General features: G+C 43.9%; 1 protein-coding gene across 2 annotated transcripts in view; it reads left to right on the forward strand.

Annotated features, from left to right (window-relative positions):
* The window catches only part of sdk1a (sidekick cell adhesion molecule 1a), a 242,219-nt gene that overhangs the window by 159,455 nt on the left and 61,123 nt on the right, over nucleotides 1-21,641 (forward strand). For both annotated transcript variants that reach the window (XM_042086167.1, XM_042086168.1), the window contains 8 exons: nucleotides 2-196; nucleotides 2,931-3,047; nucleotides 3,887-4,054; nucleotides 4,879-4,981; nucleotides 5,514-5,687; nucleotides 7,927-8,063; nucleotides 10,527-10,674; nucleotides 16,428-16,568. In XM_042086167.1, the coding sequence (XP_041942101.1) occupies nucleotides 2-196; nucleotides 2,931-3,047; nucleotides 3,887-4,054; nucleotides 4,879-4,981; nucleotides 5,514-5,687; nucleotides 7,927-8,063; nucleotides 10,527-10,674; nucleotides 16,428-16,568 (1,183 nt within the window). The remainder of the gene's footprint in view (nucleotide 1; nucleotides 197-2,930; nucleotides 3,048-3,886; nucleotides 4,055-4,878; nucleotides 4,982-5,513; nucleotides 5,688-7,926; nucleotides 8,064-10,526; nucleotides 10,675-16,427; nucleotides 16,569-21,641) is intronic.

Consider the following 21,641-nt stretch of genomic DNA (forward strand, 5'->3'; position numbering starts at 1 on the left):
GGGGTGCCAGCGCCCAAAATTGAGTGGTATAAGGATGCAGTGCCTCTGAGTAAGCTCAACAACCCCCGCTACAAAATCATCTCCAGCATGGGCCTGCAGGTCAGGAAGGTGCACCCCAGTGATGCCGGCATCTTCCAGTGCTTTGCCAGGAACTCAGCTGGAGAGAGTCAAGTGCATACCTACCTGGATGTCACAAGTGAGTTAGATTATCCCAAATTCTCAGAAATTATTCCAAATTCACAAAAATGTATATGACAACAGGTGTTCTGTTACCAGCTAGTTGTCCTCTCCTCTCCCCCCAAACTGTCAGTGTTATGACTGCTGTGTTTGATCAAATGCATGATTTTGAAATTGACTAGGCAAAGGAAATAGCCCACTATTCATTGTCACCAGCTTTGTTGCGTCTTTTGGTCGTTGATGGCCGTTTTGAGCGTCTAACTTCTCTTCAGGTGCTGTGTGTGTGTGTGAAACAATCTAATCAAGCACCATAATTATGCTTCAGGCTGACTGCTTGAGAATATATGTATTTTTTCATGCCAAAGCTCTTCAAAGGGCTCCCATAATGGTTTTCACATCGAGTGGGGTACTTAACGCCTGCTTCATGATTGTCTTTGATTATATGCTGTGTCTGGAACAATCTCCAAGGACAGCAAAATACAGAGAGGCAAGAGAGTAACTGATACACTATTCTGAAGTCTAAGAGTCGACTGTTGATGCCCACCTACAGTACACCACCCTCTGAACTAAAGTTTGGAAATGAGTTGTGCCCTTATTTCTGAAAGCATGAAATGAGACCGCAGCGTTGTCTGCAGCAGAGAGTCTAAGTCATTGTATTGATCGCGCCTGGTCTTGTCTCAAAGCATCGATTGTGGATGTTGCACTGACCAATGATTGAATTGAAGGGCTGTATTAGTCGTTCCCTGGGGCGTGTTGCTCCTGCCAATCTGTTTCATGCCAAAGTGATCAAAGGCAAGTACAGTGAATTATTGCACTCCCTGCTGCAATTTCTCTCTGTGTGTTGTCTCTTCATAGGAGCCTAGAATAATGCTTCTTTTGTATAGTAAATAGCATTAAGAGAAGAAAACAAGCTATTTGTCTCCCACGGATGTTCTAGGGGGTTCCACAAATGCGGTTGCCTGATCTGCGAATGTGTGTCAAACAGCTGAGAATTAAAGAGAATGACATGTCTTCTGCATGAAGAGGCCTTTTTTTCTTTTTGTGGGAGAAAATTGAAGAAGCTTTCAGGACATGTTGTTTGAAAGGCACAAGGCTGTTCCTTTCTCACCAAAGCAGAAATTGGTCGGTAATGGGCTTTATTCTCCCATCTTGATTACTTCAAATTGCCATGGCAGCATCTCCCTGCTCTGCATGCCAGCGAGGCAGCCTCTCTGCTCAGAGGGCCCCATCGGAAGTGCTCTCCGGCTCTCCTCTAAATGGAGCCTTTCCTTCATTTACACATTTCCACCCATTAAAAATGACCCACCAGTCACACAGCTTCCATTAGGCTTCTTCCAAATCAAAATAATTGGATTCATACGGGTTGTATACGTGACTTGAAGTGTTCATTTGTCGACGTAATAAGGCGGTGTACAAAAACTAATGTGGCACGTGGCTGATCAAAAATAATGAAAATGTGTCAACGTCTCTTTAATGAGTGTAGAAACAGAAAAATGTTTCTTTATTTCCAGCTGTTTTTGCACCTTGTGATCATCTTGGTGTCAATGGAGGGAGTGCTTGCCTCTCTGCAAACAGAGCAGACCTCCCTCTTAGCAGTGCACACATCCTTTATTAGAGTAAACATCCCAAGTTTAGAACTGCCTACCATAGATATTACATGTGGAAGAGAGGCTCTGGGCCTCTGTTGGCCTCTGGAGAGTTAGGAGCTGTTCATTACAGTATGTTCATAAATCACTCATTTGGTAATGATCTGGACATGCTGTAGGGTGATGTCAGGTCCCCTTCCATCTCTTCTATTCATGAACTACATTGTGGACAAAAATCATCAATGAAAAGAAATATCTCAGTGTGTTCTTCATGAAGAAAGTTGTTCTTTGCTTATTGGTTTGTAATAATTCCGACCTGATCTACTCCTTGGTGTTGTCTTGGGTGCATTAGAAATGGAAGGCAGTGTGTTTGGTGGGGAAAATACAGAAGTCTCCTAAACATCATTCAAGTCATCTTCTGCCAGGTGTACCTGGAAATGCCACTGTTTAACAGAAGTGCACAGAGCTTTTATATACCAACAAAAGGAGCAATTCTTCCACTTCAAACTAGCCATCTGCATTCTTTTGGAGTGTTCTATTTTCCAGAACCCCAGGTGGTCGAGGCTCTAAATAGAAGATCAACCACACAGATTGGCAACAGATTGGTGGCTTAAACTTTACTTGTCGAGAACAATTCATAATTGATTTTTTTTATTATTATTAATACGGCTAATTTGTCTTTTTATGGTCATGCGTATTACAGCTTTTCCTGAAACCATTAGTCTGAATAGGTGGAGACGCTTATGCAGTGCACTAAAAGAAATGGCACAAAACAAAACATTCCTGAGCTACTCATGAACAAAGAGTGTAACCATTAGCAACCCACCTGCTCTGTGGATTAGTGGATTTAAAGAAGGTGTGGTGTGTTTGCAGACATTGTGTTGGATTGGTGTTGGATTTGTGTGTGTGTGTGTGTGTGTGTGTGTGTGTGTGTGTGATTGTATGCTTATGTCTGTGTGTGAGTGTGTGTGTGGGTGGGTATCTGTGTGTATGTTTGTGCAAGTACATGCTTGTGTCTGTGTATGTGTATGTGTGTGAGAATGTTTGGGAAACAGAAATGTGGGCGGTAGTCGTCAGATCTCTCAGCCAGCATGTTTTTGTGTGTGTGTGTGTGTGTGTGTGTGTGTGTGTGTGTGTGTGTGTGTTTGTGTGTTCAACCCCATACAGGCATGACTCCGGCATTCCTCCGCCCGCCCTCCAATGCAACCGTGACCGATGGGGCCGTGGCCACCTTCGCGTGCCAAATCTCCGGAGCGCCCAAGCCCGCCATCACTTGGAAGCGAGGTAACTAACGCCTGCACTCTGCGGGGGGAGACCCCTTCTCCTCGGTGTGGTCAGGCCACCCTCCTGGCAGGCCAGGTATGATGGATGATGGGCCATGTCCCAACATGCAACCCCCCTCCACACAGGTGGGAAGCCCTGCCAAGGAGCAGGAGGCATTATCAGATGGGCTCTGCTGTAGTGTGTGTGGGTGGGTGTACAGTATAATCTGGCCTGAGTGTACAAATCCACTGCTAGGCTGAGCTAACCCTAGGACAAACAGAGAGGAAAAAATATTGTCATGTCGTTGAGGCTTTATGTCTTGCCAAATTCCTCAGGCGTATATATATTCTCAGTGGTGACACAAATTGATGCGCAAAGTAATGTATTTTGTTCTTCACAGGAATCCATTAAGACGTCTTTGTTTCAGCTGATTGGCAACAGAAAAGATAATTTCATGCAGCACCAACACAAATCGACCATTTTATGCCACCACGACAGTTTTTTTCCCTCTCCTTTTCTTCATGAAGTGATTTCCACAGCTATTCCAATTATGTGGCTGCACATATACCATGTAGCAACTCCTAACAAGGAAGATGCCATTGAAGGCTGTTTCAGGAGGATTTCCCTCTGGGACAACTTTAAGCTGCTAATAAAATCATACAAAGTCGAGTGCGCACACGCAGTAATGCCCCATTAATCCCTTGTCTGCCAGCAAAAGTTAGTTGAACCCCCTGTGTGTGTGTGTGTGTGTGTGTGTTTGTGTGGTTGGCATGTGTGTGCTCTTTCATGAGTGTGAATGTCTGTCTCTATTTGTGCTCGTGTGGTTGACTGTGTGCATGTGTGTGTGTGTGTGGTGGCAGACTCTCAGATTCTGGCCAGTGGCTCGGTACAGATCCCTCGTTTCACACTGCTCGAGTCGGGAGGCATTCAGATCAACCCAGTGATGCTGCAGGACACCGGCCACTACACCTGCTACGCCGCCAATACTGAAGGAGCCATCAACGCCTCGGCCAGCCTCACCGTCTGGAGTAAGACCTCAAACACACACACACGCACACACACACACACACACACACACACACACACACACACACACACACACATAGACATTTTCTGAATAATCCAGTCGATTAAAGCAGTTCAGCAATCTATCATGAGTTTTTACAGGTTTAAGGGTACAGGTAACATGACCTCTTCCAAATAAACTTGCTTCTTATAACTGCTGATATAGAACAGTAATTTGCCAGCTGGCAGTTTAGCCCTTGTTTTATATAATCCCCCAATGTAAAGTCCACGGACTGCCAACCTATGTACAGTACATGACCTAGGCTACCAAACACTAACACAATGAACTGGCATTTGTATTCTAGGTTTCAATGGAAGAGATCAAAGGCTGGTATTTTAGAGATTTTGTACAGTTTTCTATAAATAGATCAAAAGCACAACACTTAAAATATTTTACTTTTTTGTCATTCTGACACATTCAAACACAGACACATGTACGCACATACATGTAGCAAAGCGTATTTTAGATGGTGTCTGTAGAGGTACTGTTCATTCATTTGCTTGTCAGACACCAAAATGCTCAAACTTCACACTCACAAGTCTAGATATTCTACTGTATGTACAGTACATGCCACATGAGGGGATAATGTATAGCCAAAAACACAGGCAGTTAGCATCTAGACGAGGTAGCTGACGGGCTAGAAATGCACACCATAGTAATATGTGTGTGTGTGTGTGTGTGTGTGTGTGCATGTGTGTGTGTGTGTACCCGATTGTTCAGAGAGGCTGTTTAGTGTGTTTGAGTGGTGGTAATGGTGTCAGTACTGTCGCTTGTTCTTCTCCCAAGGTCGCACGTCCATCTCGCTGCCACCTACGGACCGCCGCGTCATAAAGGGAACGACGGCCATCTTGGAATGTGGTGCCACCCACGATCCCCGTGTGGCTGTGAGGTAGAGGCATGATGGATGATGTGACTGTGTGTGTGTGTGTGTGTGTGTGAGTGAGTGAGTGTGTGTGTGTGTGTGTGTATGTGTGTGTCGACCCCCATTCCCCCAGGCTGTGCGATCCATCATGACACCAGGAACATAGTTTCCAGTCTGACACACGGAAATCTGCTCAAATAAGGCCGCAGCTTGTCTCTAAGTCTTGGCTGCACTGTCCAGCACTGTGTGTGGTTCAGGGCCTCAGGAGGTTAACTCACAGTACCAGCAGTATCGAGTTCAGTTTAGCTTAGAAATTCAGTTCTCCAAGCAGAACTGGAACTGTTAATGCCATAAAACATTTGAAACAAATGCAGTAGACCTGTAAGCACAAGTCTTTTCAGTCCTAAATGTAGGGTCTAAAGGGTTTACTGTTCCGTACACATAGTCTCACACCTCACATTTGATCATGTGCTTCACAGCCAAGTGTCTGTAAGGAGTTGCCATGTAGCACTAGTGTGATGTGTGACTGATCACATTCTCTTTCCTCCCTTGTGTGCAGCTTTGTGTGGAAGAAAGATGGTGAGCTGGTAAGTCAGTCCAGAGGGGGGCGTATCAGCCTGCAGGATGGCTCTCTGCTCATCACACAGACGTGGTCCGGCGACATTGGTGACTACACCTGCGACGTGCTCTCCCTGGCCGGGAACGACTCCAAGTCTGCCCGTCTGGAGGTCATGTGAGTTGTTTGTATTTGTTTTTGTTTTTATTTTTTATTTTTTTGTTCCTGGGCAAAGGCCTGACTGTCTGCCTTTGCCCCGCCCCTTTATGGTGCTCCACCACCATGAGCAATGGGTGTCACCTTCCGCCTCAGCGTCATATTTCAGATTTCAATCGTAGTCCTGCTGTTTAACAGCAACAACAGCATTAACAACCGAGAAACCCCTTGGTAGATTCAGTACATCCTGGTTGGGCCGCTGTTGTTTTCTCTTTGTGCCTTGTGTTGAAATATAGCGTTCCTCTCAGGAAGAAATCCAAAAACCTGACACAACAAAAGGTAAAGTGAGTTCTTGGTCCAAGGCTCAGTGCAACTAGGACTCTGAGGCTGTGACATCCACGCCCTCTACGGCAAGTACCGGGTGACAAACAAAGTCTTTGAGGGGTTTTGTTTTTTTGCCCTGTTGTGTTGTTTGTTGCTCTCTATCATTTACTCCACGCGGGAGGAGCTGTTTTTCGAGAGTGTGCTCCTGTTGCACTGTACGAGCTCTGCAAAAATGTCTCTCCCACTGTGGGGGATGTGCTTTTTTCCCTGCTGTTTGTTCCGAGAGAGTGTGCTTCCATCAACTACCAATAGAAAAAAAACATGACCTTTTTCATCGTCACTGAGTGGGCAGTAGCCTTCAACCAAAGCTATTTGAAGCTTCTGCTCTCACAGATCTGTGCTTTTTAGTCAGCATTTGTCTGGGGGAAAAATCTTGGAAAAAATCTTGGAATACTATTCACATAAACCACATTACGATTGCGTCATACAAAAATAAGTAGACAAGAAAAATACATAACATATAGGCTAATTTAAAAGCTCTCTGAAAATAAAAATGCATTAACGTTCACCAAAGAACAAAGATGTTTTGGAAAAACTAATGCACTGGGGAAGTTAACATTGTCTCCATTCATCATTAAGGTCTACAGCTAAATGGCTCCGTTACAATGATAAGGTGAAGCCTTCAAAGCCGTTTTTATCTATCAGTGTCAATAGACCATACAGCAACATTAATGCCTGTTGAAGCATTACATAGCATTGCATTAGACAGATAAGGCTTTTAGTCTCTTGGAGACCCACAATTTATTGATGCAGATGCTTCATTTTATTTGAAAGCGTTCATTCCTCTTGCATATTGGTGCAGCCATGCAATCAGCTATTTTTAAGTAGCCGGCAGATACCAGCCATATTTATACTGGCCCATCAATTAGATCGCATGTTTTAAAAGGACGCCCATGTAAGAGGAAAAGGCAGGCGGAATACATGAAAATGTTTTCAGCCGGCCTAGATAAGACGTACGGCAGTCATTACTTTGCAAGAGAGGGCAGGGCCCTCTTAAATCCAACCATTTGCCGGGTCGAGACATCTCCAGGTTGTATTTCATCATCCGTGACGCAGTAACGCGGAAGGCACACAGTCCACCCTGCTCTGACCGACCTGCAAAGCCTGGCAGGCAGACGGTCCGGCAGGATCCCTGAGGTCCCTTCCAAGTCTGTACTAGGGAAAAAAAACAAGAGGATGTGATGAAACTCCTCCGTTTGTTAACTCTCATTGGGTTTAATTTACGATGAAAAGAGACAAAGTTTTTTTTTTTTTCTCCTTCTCAGTTAGCAGCTTGGCTAGCACTTGGCACATGGCCCCAGTAGGACAGCAGAAATGATTAATAAAGCAATCAATAAGGGAGCAAAAACAACGAGGTTGAGCATAAATAAATGTCTGTGTGCGTCCAGTGAGAGCAGCAAACAGAGCAGAATGAGAATGAAGAGGCGTCTCTCTTTGAAGGGGCCAGAGCTGAAGAGAGGTGGAGACCAAACTTGAAGGAAATCTGAGGCTTCATAGCCTTTTAAGTCCCTCGACCAATAAGAGACATTTTAATTCATACCTGTTGAGATAGAAGAAGAACATTGTGGAGCATGGCATCTCATTGTGTGTGTGTGTGTGTGTACCTATTTGTAAGAGAAAACAAGAGAGATAAGGGGAGAGAGAGAAAGAGAGAGAGAGAGAGCAAATACACAAACAAAATTGAAAAGCAAAATAATTATATTGATTTCCCACAGTAGTTTCCCCTGTGTTTGTGTGCATTTGTCTGTGTCGGAGCACAGATATGTGTATGTGTAGCTTATATAAGATAAGTGTAGCTTGATAAATCTATTTATTGTGTGTGTGTGTGTGTGTGTGTGCGTGTGTGCGTGCGTGCGTGTGTGTTTTCCCCTCCCAGTGAGCTGCCCCACTCCCCACGGAACCTGCAGGCCAGCCTCAACATCAGCAACAGCCGCAGCGTGGACCTGACCTGGATGAGGCCATTTGACGGCAACAGCCCCCTGCTGCACTACGTGGTGGAGCTGTCGGAGAACAGTAAGCTCAGCCCCCCTCCGCCTCTATGGATCATCCTCAGGGAGATGACCCCTACTGAGCTGGGTCCTTCTCCAGGATCACTTGCTCTCTCTCTCTCTCTCTCTCTCTCTCTCTCTCTCACTCTTTCTCTCTCACTCTTTCTCTCTCACTCTTTCTCTCTCACTCTTTCTCTCTCACTCTGTTTTTCTTGCTCCTGTCATTGTCCAGTTGTGGGGTCCTCAGTCCACTTTTGTTTTACCAAAATAAAAAAAAAACAGGACAGAGCCTATTTATAAAGTAATTGAAGATGAGTATAGGAAAATGAGCCCTCGGTTGTCTATTTGAACCACATCCTCATCCCTGTCCTGGCCCCTGTGTGACCTGTCTACCGTCCACTCCACAAGAGCATAAATAGACACCTTTGTTTCTTTTTCATGACACATGCTGATTAGATGTGTTTTCTGTGAGGGATAATGCATTGTCCGTCGGTAATTATCAGAACATAAGTCCCGACAGGGAGAACAGAACCCTGACGCGCAGCGGAGGGGATTTGCTTCGACCTGAAGGGACTTATTTTCTGATAATTACCGGCGGACAATACATTATCCCAATTATTACACAGCTACTTGCCAAAACAAGAAAATAAACCTAACACAATGGGTCTTTAAAAATACAGTTTCGTGTCTTCCGCTGACAAAATAAATAGTTTGCAACACAGATAGAACTTGACAGTTTCAGGTGTTGCGTGGCAACGTCTTAGTCTACTAGCTTACTTTCCCTTTTAATGAAATTTCATTGCAATAAGCGAACAGACGTCTTGCGGAGGGATATGAAAGACGCTAATCAACCCGTTGCCATTGACCGCGGTGATTATATATTTTGCTGGTGATTATATAGAATTAAAATAATGTAGCTCTGAAAGTTGGGAAGGCCCATTCATGTGAATGGAACTTTCTGCAGCACTCTGAAGAGCCGTGTAATAAATACATATACATGTATTTCACATTTGTAAATGTATTCAATTGAAAGGGCATGCAAGCCATACACAGCGTATGACGGTAATATGCAAGACATAGCTTCTTTTGTAATTAATGTGATGAAAGCCATTCATGCTTTGTTGATTCATGCAAGTAAAACCTTGCTGAGCCAATTGAATTGAAAAGTGGTCAAATTAAAATGTTTCTGAGTCTTGTTCCCCCTCCTGCCACCTCCACCACCTGACTCTGAATTACTCTATTATTCTTTTGATGTATTTATATTCAGACAGTGAATGAACTTAATTAGCATGTGGCGCTCCCCGTCGTGTGTACTTGGCCTCCGATTGTAGATAGATAGATAGATACTTTATTGATCCCCAAGGGGAAATTCAAGCTGGGTCACCTGTGATTGTATGAGCCTGGCCATGCCGTGAGCCACTTTTGTTTCTGTTATTGTTGGTCGTCGTTAAGTGTTTCTGTGCAATGGTCTGCTGGTGCAAAATGGGCCTGACCCACGTAATGGAACAAAAACCATCCACAACAAAACCAGATTGATCTACTGTAGCTGGGAACGGACAATGAAAAATTGTACCTCTGGTGGGATACAGATTACTGGTACTTGTTGCACAATAGTCCAAGGAAACTCTGATTAGTAGCTTTTTCCTGGTGAAGGAGAGTGGCCAGCCATCTCAGTGGCAGACATAGAGAACACACACACACACACACAGCCATTGTAAAGCTCTCTGGATATATTATTATGATGATTAGACTTTACACAGATGTGTAGTTAGTCATGCTGTTTGAGCCGTTACCTTTTTTTAATCCTCAAAGTCTATCCTTATTTATATCTCAAGTTTTTAAATCTTTTTTGTCTTCTTTTACTGTATGTTTTTATCACACAGTCTCATAATCACCAAACACTTTAGCCAGCGGTGGTAGTAAAAAGGAATACTTTGTAATTAGCTAATGGTATTATTAAGTCCAGCATTGTCTTTTTTACTTTTTTAACAAAGCATCGCCTTAACATCCTTTGATCTGAAACTCAGACTGATCAGCACAGCGTGATGTTCTGTATAATTTTCAGGGAAAATCCTCCACAGAGCTCGATGCAGTATTAGGCAGTCATTAAGTATTAATAACCGCTGGGTTACCTTCCATTAGGGAATAGGTCGAACATGATGTGTGATTAGCAAAGTAGAAATGAGATGAGGAATTAGGGCCTGAAATACAGAGATAAGTGGAAGGAGAACTGAGTGAGCAAGCAAGTGAGAGCTTCTGTCTGTGTGTGTCTGTGTGTGTGTGTGTGTGTGTGTGTGTGTGTGTGTGTGTGTTTGTGTGTGCATGCACAATGAGAAAGAGTATGGTAGATCTAGAATACTAAACGAATGTTTCATTTTTTTTTATCAGCTATTGTTCTGTCAGCTTCTCCAATTTCTATTCATGTTCATTTATGTTGTTTGTTGTCTATTGTTTTTCTGTCACTGTACTTCTGTTCTGGTCTTTGCAGACTCCCCATGGAAGGTGTACCTGCCAGAGGTGGACCCATCCCTAACTGGCGCGGTGGTCAAAGGGCTCACGCCCGCCAGGACCTACCAATTCAGGGTGTGTGCCGTCAATCAAGTGGGCAAGGGACAGTACAGCACCGAGACCAACAGGTATAATCCTTACTTACCCAGATACAACACACTTACTTACTTGCTTCTCAGGTAAAACACACTTAGTTACGTAACACACAGACAGCGTCCCGACATCGAAGTGCTCAAGCAGCTAATTGACTGAACACCACAGCATGCTTTTGTTTAGTTTGCCCTCGTCTCATTCTCTTTGTCTCGTTTTAATTTGTTGTGAATTGCCATTGTGGATGAGATTTTTGACATTGCCTCTGTCAGATTTGATTTGCTTTGAGATGGGATATTAATTAACAGGGGTCTGGTATCTTGCTGATTAATTTTCTGATTCATAGGCGACAGTAGTGCTCAGTGTTAACTATGCTGTTGGATCATCATCACAGGGTTGTAGCATAATTATGCTCTATTTAGTCAATGGCAGTGGTGTAGGTCTAGTTCACAATGATCAATTGTGCCGCACAACAACAAGATGAATGAAGATGACTTTTTAACCAGCTCCACAGTCAGCTCACTCCTGAACTCAGTCCTGCAACATTGTGTGCTCTGGCTATTCAGTCTATGCCCAGACTGGTGCAGGCCAGAGGCCTTGTAGTGACTGTGTAGTTGTTTCTGAGCCCACCCCATTTACTACTGTCTTTGCTATACCCTGGCACTTGTCTATTTTGTTTGTGGGGAACCTCAACACACTCCCACAGTGTCCCCCAGGATATTTGGCGTTGTGAGGGAACACATTTGCCTCTGCAGAAAAGACCATTTGAGCCCTGAAGGACAGAAAGTGGCGCTGCATCCCCCTACACCTATCTCTCTCTCCAACTCTCTAGCTCTCCTGTCCCATACTCCTCGCTCACCTTCTCCCTTAATCAGAGCTTTCTTTCACTGGGTGTCAGACACCTTGCCCAATGTCTGCTGTGCCAACTCTTATCACTGCCTGACAGGTTAAACTGGACCTCTCTCCTGCATCTGTGGAGGAGGTGCTACTAACCTTCACCCCCCTCACAACTGCCGTCCCTCACACTGCGGAATGAGTCATCTGTATGCACCACCCAAATCGGTGCGCCACGCACCCATAAGTCAAAAAGAATACACACATCCTCTGGAAGCAGATGTTCTTCAGTGAAATCGTTGGCGGCAGGCTGCGCTTTATTCAGAGGTGGCAGCAGAGGGAGAGTGTTTCATTTGCCTTTTGTGTGGATAATGACAGCGCAGCCCAGTCAAAATGCCAAGAGCAGTTAATATGGGCGACAACCTGAAGCAGGCCATAGTTATTCTCGACAAAACCCACACACTGGGGGAAGCGGTGTCGTCATCCTCACAATGTCACAAGGCCTTTTTTGGTGTTTCAGTCATATTACAGATACTGTTAATAGGATAATGCCATTTTCTGACCAGTTAGGCTACTTCTTGACTCTGAGACCTACTTTGGGAAGCACATGTTTGTTAGTTTCCCCCTAATGATAATGTCACCTAGGTTAATCTCAAGGAATAATCTGATTAGATGAATATTAACATTTTAACAACTGGCTCACTGACGAGTGAACTCCTATCTGGCCTCAATTAATACTTAACTTTATCGCAGCCATACAGAATGCTTGAAACATTTAAGAGCTTTAATTTATGGAATTGGTGTTTAAATTATCCATGAGGTTGAGTGGGACCAGTTTAAAATGTGTTTGAGATCTGCCAGATGTTCTAGTTATCAGGTGGGCCACAAAACGGCAATATGTCCCATGTATGTAGTAATTCCTTGTTTTAAGTTTTTCTTTCATTGCAGTATTATTCTGTTGCTATTATATATTTTTTTCCATTTACAAATGCTTAGCCAGGTTTATTTTTATGCAAGTGACAAATCCTCTGAAAATAGATGCACCATTTAGATAGCCTGAAACCACACAATTCCCATAGTGTGCTCAGAGCCTGTAAGGTTACTGTCAAAAATGAACAAAAGCACGAGAACAAAACATGAGACGCTCACAGATAATCTGCACAATTGATTCTGATCCCGAGTGTTGGTGGTGGTGAATACCACAAACCCCAAGTTAATATCTTCTCCTCCCCCCTGGACACATGCATTGCACCCCTTCTCGCTTTCTTTCCCACACAAACAGCAGTGTGGCCGTGAGGTAGTTTCGGAGCAGCCTGTGCTAGTTTCCGCGCCAAGCCGCCTCTTCAGGGACGGAGTTAAGCAGGAGAGAGCGAGCGTCACCGCTGCAGAAGGCTCCCCCCATCAGTCTTCTGTCTCCGGGCCCAGAGTCACCGTGTCACATCTGTCATTTTTTTTTTCTTATTAGGCAGGGAGAGCAGTAAAATGGATGACAGTCTCATAAAAGCGGCGTCTAGCCTGCTCACCCGTAATGAGACGTGGAAGTGGCGCCGTTGGCTGGTATTCATCGCAGTGGTCTGTGGTAGTTGCTGTTGTTCTACTTGTTGTTGTTGTTGTTTTTGCTACCGTTTCAAGGTAACACCATGGGGAGGTGTTGTCATGAATATTCAGACCCAGAGCGGGCGTACATGTCACTGCCATCATTCAAGCCTGCCTGTTGATATTGCCACCAGCTAATAAGTGGACCAGGCTCTTCCATACTGTATGGATGATTAACTGCCTGCTCTTTATTTTTATTCCCCGACATCGCCACTCTCGGGTCATTCCATTAGGCCATTCGCCGCCGAACGCAGTCTGCGTCCTGCGAGGAAATTAATGGATCAGCTTCAGCATTGTTTATGCTGAGAGGCAGATGTTTAATGGCTGACGGCTGTGCCACGAGTGTGTAAAACAAACGCGTAAATACACCCATGAAGGACAGGGCTGTCTCAGCGAGGCACTGTAGCAGGCCGGCAGAAGTGCAACCGCCGTATGCTCACGATTAGGCAGATTTACATGTTGCCATCGGAGGAGAGGAGAGATGCACCGTGGTATTGGTAATCGAGGGCATTAATTATGAAATGGACGGCTGGGGAGAAATAACAAGTGGCCAGAGATTTAGCAAGGGGTTGACCATTAATCTGAAATAACCCAATGAACCCATTAAAAGTTAATGTAGATTTAACTGTCCATTAGCATGGAGCGCACGCACAGCAGAGAGACGATCTTGCCAAGTCTGCCTCGCCGACACTGTGATTCATTTTTAATTTTCATTCATCTGAGAAAAGTTGATGATGTCTCGGGAGTGTGAGGGTGTTTCCAGAAGTCTCAGGTGACAACTTTCGGAGAGCAGAACAAATGTATACCTTTAATTCTAGAATGTCATGTCCACCTGTTTTTACCACTAGTCCACCATGATGGATCTGTGCTGTGTGTATTTTACCATTCTGACCGCCATTCAAAAACGCTCTAGTTTTCAAGCAACTCTGTGGACTGGATTGTATGTCACTCCTGTCTCTTCTTCACTCTCCTCCATTCACAACACTGACTGCATTTTTATTTACCATTTACTTACGGATGTGCACTTGTCACTACTTATGCAAACGTCCAGATTAGAGCCTGTCAAGGGAATAAGCTTGCCAGGTTATCCATCCATCCAACAAACTGGCTTCCTATGAGGAGCAACTTTATGCCTTCACATTACAAATGGACCTTTGCTTCTCATTAGGCTTTTATTATTTCTCTACCTCCAGGGAAATATGCGCTGCATCTCATCATGCTTATAGTCTGTGGATTAGTAACAGTTTTATTAGCATCAAACACATTACTAAGAGAGGAAGGCTTTTTGTTTTTCTCTCTCCTTTTCCCTTATGTTGTTATTTTTGTTGAAGTATGAAATCCGGGTCATCTGGGACAATGCAAGATTTGTTTGGAATTTTTGATTAAACATTAGTTAGACCATCAATAGCACTAGCATGCATATTAATGTACATTGTAGTGTTTTTTTAATATTGTTTTGTGAAAGTTACACTTAGTATTAAAAAAAGATCTCTGTTGTATAGGCTCCTGACATATACTGTATCTCTTCCAAAGGTTTCAAACAATGTGCATGAATATGTGCATGAATAGAAATAACTGAGGCTTTGCACTTGTTTGGAAGCACTGAGTAACAAATATAAAGGTCTGGAGGTCTGTCCAATGTGTAAAAAAAGAAAGAACATATGGAGCACTGGGTGATTTGAACACTAACCTAGAGAGTGGGTGGAAGTTACCACAGCTGTTTTGCAATCAAAACTTATTCTGCCCTCCTGTAACCTGTAACATTCAAGTGTTTTTGGAAGATTTTAATGAGTTAGCTATACTGTACATGGACTTACATAAGTTAAGTTTTCAGGTCAGGAAATATTAATGTGCATTCAACTCCAAAGGTCAGTAAAGTGAGTGACCATTACTCTCCATAGCATCCACTGAAAGTGTCCAGTAAGTACACACTAGCTTCAAACACATCAGAGCATCTGGCTGAAACGTCAGCATGTTTGTTTGACATGGCCAAAATGCATTTGTGAAACTGAGATCAGCTTGTTTGACATGGTTTAAATAAATTTGTGGAACTGAGATCAGTCCACCTTCGTGAAGATTCCTTGGCTTCCATGCTACCTCTGTTATCGCATAAATGGATTTTAATGCTGTGTTCATGACATTACTTAATTACTTAAATGTGAAAGGCTCCGATTTTCGGAGACTTGTGTGGAAATCTTTTGCCCCGAGAATGAAGCACACTTTGGTAACACTTTACTTGACAATATCGACATAAGAGTGACATGACATGGTCGTGAACACATGACACTGTCACGACACATGAAACCTAACCCTAATCCTAACCTCTAACCCTAATCCTAACCCTAAACCCAACCCTATCCTAACCTTAACTTGTTATGACAAAAACCGAATCACTTAATAACAGAAGCGTTATGTCATAAACATTTATGACTTGTTTATGACACGTTCATGACAGTGTCATGTCACTCTTATGTCGACACTGTCAAGTAAAGTGTAAACACAAACTTCATTCTCATTACAAATAGGCAAGTTTATTCATCACTAAATTAAAACTACAAATAGAAACATGTACCTGATTTACCTCATTCTTGCTCAACCACAGTAAGCAGTAAACGTATTTATGCGTTCCCTCCCTGCAAAGGCAACACGAAAAAACAAACATACTGCAAGAATACATATTTGTTTTCCGAGTTGATCTCATGAAGGCACTTATTTTGGAAGTCAGGATTTTTCAAGTTTAAGGTTGTCATGAACGTAGTATAACTCAAAGTGCAGATATACTCACTTGAGATCCTGCCTCATCAGATGACCCTATAGTAATGTAAGGGTTTTCACAAGACGTTCTGATCAAATGCATGACTGAAAATGGAGCTCTCTCTCCAGAGACAGGAGTAAAATAAGCTTGCCATTTTCATATCATGTTTCAAACTGTGCCTTTGGAACTATAAGTTGCTGTACGAGATTGCTCCTTCTCAGATTTTTTGAGAGCATCTTTCTCGTCCATTTACATATGTGTCACGGTTTAAGCAAACTGTGTGTCATTGTTGAGCTCCCAAAGGCTTAACACAATTTTGTCACCTTACTAACTAATAAGTGATTCAGAAGAACAACTTTGATGAGGGATTTAATAAATTAGCATCAGTAATCAAATATGTGATGATTATGTGTTTTGGATTTGTTTTACTCAGAATGTGTTGAATAATTATTCCCCAAAATCCGCATAGAGACAATTCTCAGCTTTGCCTTTGAATACATTTGGAAATCAGAACATTGGAGTGGATATACCAAAGCACTCTCATACCCTTTGCCATTTTATCAAGGTAAAAAATATCTTTTCTGTGTTCACCTATTTTCACCGCAGACTGATGCTGCCTGAGGAGCCTCCCAGCGCGCCCCCCAAGAACATAGTGGCCAGCGGCCGCACCAACCAGTCAATCATGGTCCAGTGGCAGCCCCCTCCAGAGCCTCAGCTCAATGGGGTACTGAGGGGCTACGTCCTGAGGTAGGAGACCCATCGGACTGACGTGGTTCAGCTATCGGCTGTACTGATATCTGCTTGTGTGTCTTTGATTCCTTGTGTTGATGGTTGAGATATGAATGCAAATGTGCAATGGCAAGTGTTGTTGTTGTTATGTACTGTAATAAAACAGTTATAATTGTCCCATGTCTGATTGACTGAATCAATAGCCCCAAAAGCTGTATTTTGGTTTGTCGGAAGATGCAAGAGGGCAATTCCACGGAATTGACTTTTTGTCACATCCATAACGCCAGTGAAATGCCTTGGCATTTGTATGATGTGAATGATAACATTCATTTTTTGTGCATTTTTCTCATTTACATTCTTCAGCCAAAAATAGCAAATGCTCAAATTCCATGTAATCATTCGCATCATACCATACCATCACATTTTGGATGTTACAAAAAATGTAATTTTCCATGGAATTGCCCTATTACTGTACATATAAGAGAACATGGGACATTTAGATTGTTTATAAGACAAAGTTTTGGTGACTATAGGTTGGCAGGCTACTAGGCTTCTAAAAAATGTGCTGCTAACGTTAGTTGAAAATAGTATCTGAGTCACTGTCTGTCAGACATAGCTTAATTAGAAAGAACACCTGCTCGGTCGACTAGTGCATAACTGGCGCATTACAGTAGGCGATAATTGCTGATAATGAGGTAAGTAGCTTGCAGTGACAGACTTTGCCTGAAGAACTTTCCACAATACATACCCAAGAGTAATGCAGAGAGACAGTAATAAACATAGAGATAATCTGCCATCGACTGCCATACCACCACCCAAACACTATACGTCAACCACAGAATGATGCTGCCGATACCTATGATCAGTGCTCATATTTGGAGAACATGGCTGAACAAACAGCAGTATAGCAATATGCCCTGACAAGTGTAAGCACGTTTGAACTATATCTGTCAAGTGTTTTCTCTTCTTGGCTGTGCTTAACCCTCACTTGATAGGGCGGTACCAATGCTGAACATTTAAACTGGGTTTCACTCAATAACCAGGCCTCTGTTCCATCTTTATCCTTATTTGTCTTCAATTTTTGCAGCCCAGATATTTACAGGTGAAAAATCTTAAAACCAGAAACATCAACCATTTACCAATTTGCACATTTTTGTAAAACAGGCACACAGGACTCAAAATGAGACATTATCAAACTTGACTCTAGACACATATGTACATATAACTAAACAGATTTCCACATGAATTATTTCAGTTTGAATTCATCACAGATATTAAATCACTATCTAGACTACAAGAGGCACAATGAATTAAAAGAGTAACCAAACACAATGAATCTGAGACTTGGATCAAACCAGAGAACACTGCCACCCCGGCTTCACTCTCCACTAATCTTACACTATCCCACACCCCTCGCCTATCTGGACGAGGAGGCGGGACGGGCCTGCTGATCTCCAACAAATGGAAATTCACCCCGCTACTGCCTTCAAACAAATATGTCTCATTCGAATTCCATGCCATCACAGTGATCGCCCCAGCAAAACTCTACATGCTGGTCATCTACCGCCCTCCAGGCCAACTAGGCGACTTTATTGACGAACTTGACACTCTGCTATCTTCCATCCCTGAGCATGACTGTCCGCTTCTTGTTCTCGGTGATATGAACATCCACTTAGATGCCCCAGGCTCAGCGGACTTTTTGGCCCTGGTCCACTCCTTTGACCTCGAACTGGTTCAAAGCCCACCGACTCACAAAGCTGGCAAAGAGCTTGACTTGATCTTCACTCGGAACTGCAGCACAGACACCCTCATGGTGACGCCTCTCCATCTTTCTGACCACTTCTTCATCCAGTTCAACGTCAGCCTGTCAGAACAGCCTCCGGCTCCTCAGCCGATGGTCACGTTCCACCGCAACATCCGGAACCTGTCTCCAACGCACTTCTCCTCTGTGGTTGCCTCCGGTCTACCTCCACTCAACACCTTCTCCTCTCTGGAGGTTAATGAAGCCACTGACTCGCTCTGCTCCACACTGACCTCGTGTCTAGACGAGCTGTGCCCTCTTACCACAAGGCCAGCTCGATCCAAACATTCTCATCCATGGCTAAATGATACCCTCCGATCGCAGCGCACCAAACTCAGAGCCGCGGAGAGGAAATGGCACAAATCCAAACTAGCTGACGACCTCAAAAACTACCAGACACTCCTGACCTCCTTCTCAGCCAGCATCACTGCTGCTAAGACTGCTTTCTACCATGACAAAATCAACAGCGCTACAGACACTCGAAAACTTTTCTCAACCTTCAAATCGCTACTCAACCCTCAGCTGCCTCCTCCTCCATCCAGCCTTACTGCAGATACCCTCGCCTCATTTTTTACAAACAAAGTGGCGGCAATCAGCAGTCAATTCTCTACATGCCCACTCAACGCATCTGACTCAGATACCGCACTCCTACAACCTCTAGGGACTGCTGGAACATCTTTTTCAGCATTCACGCCTCTCTCCGAGAGTGAAGTGTCCAGACTCCTGACATGCAGCCGTCCTACCACATGCTCGCTGGACCCTATACCTACGAGCCTACTTCAGTCCATCAGCCCGACCATCGCTCCAGCTATCACACATGTGATCAATGCCTCGCTAACCTCCGGCACATTTCCAACAGCGTTCAAAATGGCCCGGGTAACACCGTTACTTAAGAAAGCTTCTCTCAACCCTGCTCAAGTCGAGAACTACCGCCCTGTCTCACTACTGCCTTTCCTATCCAAAGGCATTGAACGAGCAGTCTCCAAACAGGTCTCTGACTTCCTTTCACAGAACAACCTTCTGGATCCAAATCAGTCTGGGTTCAAAAGTGGCCACTCTACCGAAACGGCTCTGCTGTCTGTAACAGAAGCCTTAAAAGAAGCCAGGGCGACCGCTCGGTCATCAGTACTCATTCTGCTTGACTTATCGGCTGCCTTTGACACGGTTAATCACCGTATCCTTCTCTCTATACTCGCTGACATGGGAATCTCCGGTTCTGCTCTCTCCTGGTTTGAATCCTACCTCACAGGACGCTCGTTTAACGTATCATGGCTTGGTCAGCTATCCGCACCTCACCATCTCACCACAGGGGTCCCCCAGGGCTCAGTGCTGGGCCCCCTCCTCTTTGCTATCTACACCACCTCCTTGGGACAGATTATCCGTTCGCACGGCTTCTCATACCACTGCTATGCAGACGACACACAGCTCTATCTGTCCTTTCCACCTGACGACCCCCTGGTTTCAGCACGGATCTCGGATTGCCTTTCAGACATAGCTACATGGATGAAGGCACACCACCTCCAGCTGAACCTCTCAAAGACTGAACTGCTGGTCATCCCAGCTAAACCTACCATACACCACGACATCGACATCAAATTTGACTCCCTGTCTGTTTCACCGACCAGGACTGCAAGAAATCTAGGAGTTGTTCTTGACAACCAACTAAACTTCTCGGATCATATTGTCTCAGTCGCCTGGTCATGCCGTTTTGCACTCTACAACATACGGAAAATCAGGACTTACTTGACTCAAGATGCTACCCAACTTCTGGTTCAGGCAATAGTCATCTCACGACTCGACTACTGCAATGCCCTCCTGACAGGTCTCCCAGCCTGCGCAGTGAAACCACTTCAGATGATCCAGAACGCGGCGGCGCGCCTGGTCTACAACCAACCCAAAAGGGCACATGTTACCCCGCTGCTCATCCAGCTACACTGGCTACCTATGGCGGCCCGCATCAAATTCAAGTCTCTAACGCTTGCCTACAAAGTAGTCTCCGGTTCTGCTCCCACCTACTTGAATGCCCTCATACAGACTTACACTACCTCCAGACCGCTGCGCTCCTCTGACGAACGACGTCTAGCTCTACCACCGGTACGCTCAAGCCAATCCAAACTTTTCTCATCTGTTGTTCCTCGTTGGTGGAACACACTGCCAGTTCCTACAAGGGCAGGGACATCCTTTTCCACTTTCAAAAAACTCCTGAAGACCCAGCTCTTTAGAGAACATCTACTCTCATAGCAACACTTACAACAAGTCTTACTGATCCTAGCACTCACCAGCCGTTTTAAACTGACAAGTAACTGTTAAAAACAGCACTCACCGACGCACTTATTCTTACTGTACTCTAATGTTTTTTTTGAAACTGTCCTAAAATTGTGAGAATTGTTCTAAAACTTACTGTTTACCATGTTGTTAGTTGCTTTGGTTAAAAAGTGTCAGCCAAATGTAATGTAATGTAATGTAATGTAATGTAATGTAATGAATCACTAAACATTTGAATAGTCAAGCAGTGAGTTTAGCACATTCCACCCATATAAATATTCACAATACATATTCACTCCCATGAACTACAATTTACAATTAAATTGAATTAAATATTTTTAGCTTCCATCTTAGACAGATGTTATATGCAAATACGACTATGCACACTTTTAAACCATGTCTTTACAAGCCACCAATCCAGTAGCCTACAACATTATCCCACATCAGAACACATATCAGAATTAAATCACTGCATTAAGCAAACTACAATAAAATTGACCAACCAATATTTGCGCAACACATTCCGTAAACTACCACGTGAATATTTACAACAAACAGATACTACAGCTCGCAACGGAGTTTCTTCCCGCTTGCACCGCAATGCCTTAATAGCGTGCAACAATCAACAAGTGTCACTCGCAGCAAAGTCTGATTAATGTGGCAATCTTACCGGCTGTCTGTTCAGTCTTTGAATTGATACCCGATCCTGCACAGCTTCAGGAAAGCTCGATGAGAATAGCGATTTTCTTTCTCACGCTGAATTAGCGTTTTGCCGGTTCTAACTATACCACTTTGATTGGAGACGTGCGCATCTTTGTTCTGCTCAAGTGCACACAGGTGAGTGATAATTAGTTCCGCCGACCACCAACGAGAAGGGGCGTTCGCAGCGACAATATCTCTGGATTAATTGTTAACAGAAATGTCAGTGATTCACCTTAAACGATGCTGTTCCTCTGCAATGTGCAGAAGTATGAACTACACTATCACAAATAGGACCGTGTAAGATTACAGGATTGCTCCATATT

Source organism: Alosa sapidissima, chromosome 3, assembly GCF_018492685.1.
Source record: "Alosa sapidissima isolate fAloSap1 chromosome 3, fAloSap1.pri, whole genome shotgun sequence".
Classification (NCBI taxonomy): domain Eukaryota; kingdom Metazoa; phylum Chordata; class Actinopteri; order Clupeiformes; family Clupeidae; genus Alosa; species Alosa sapidissima.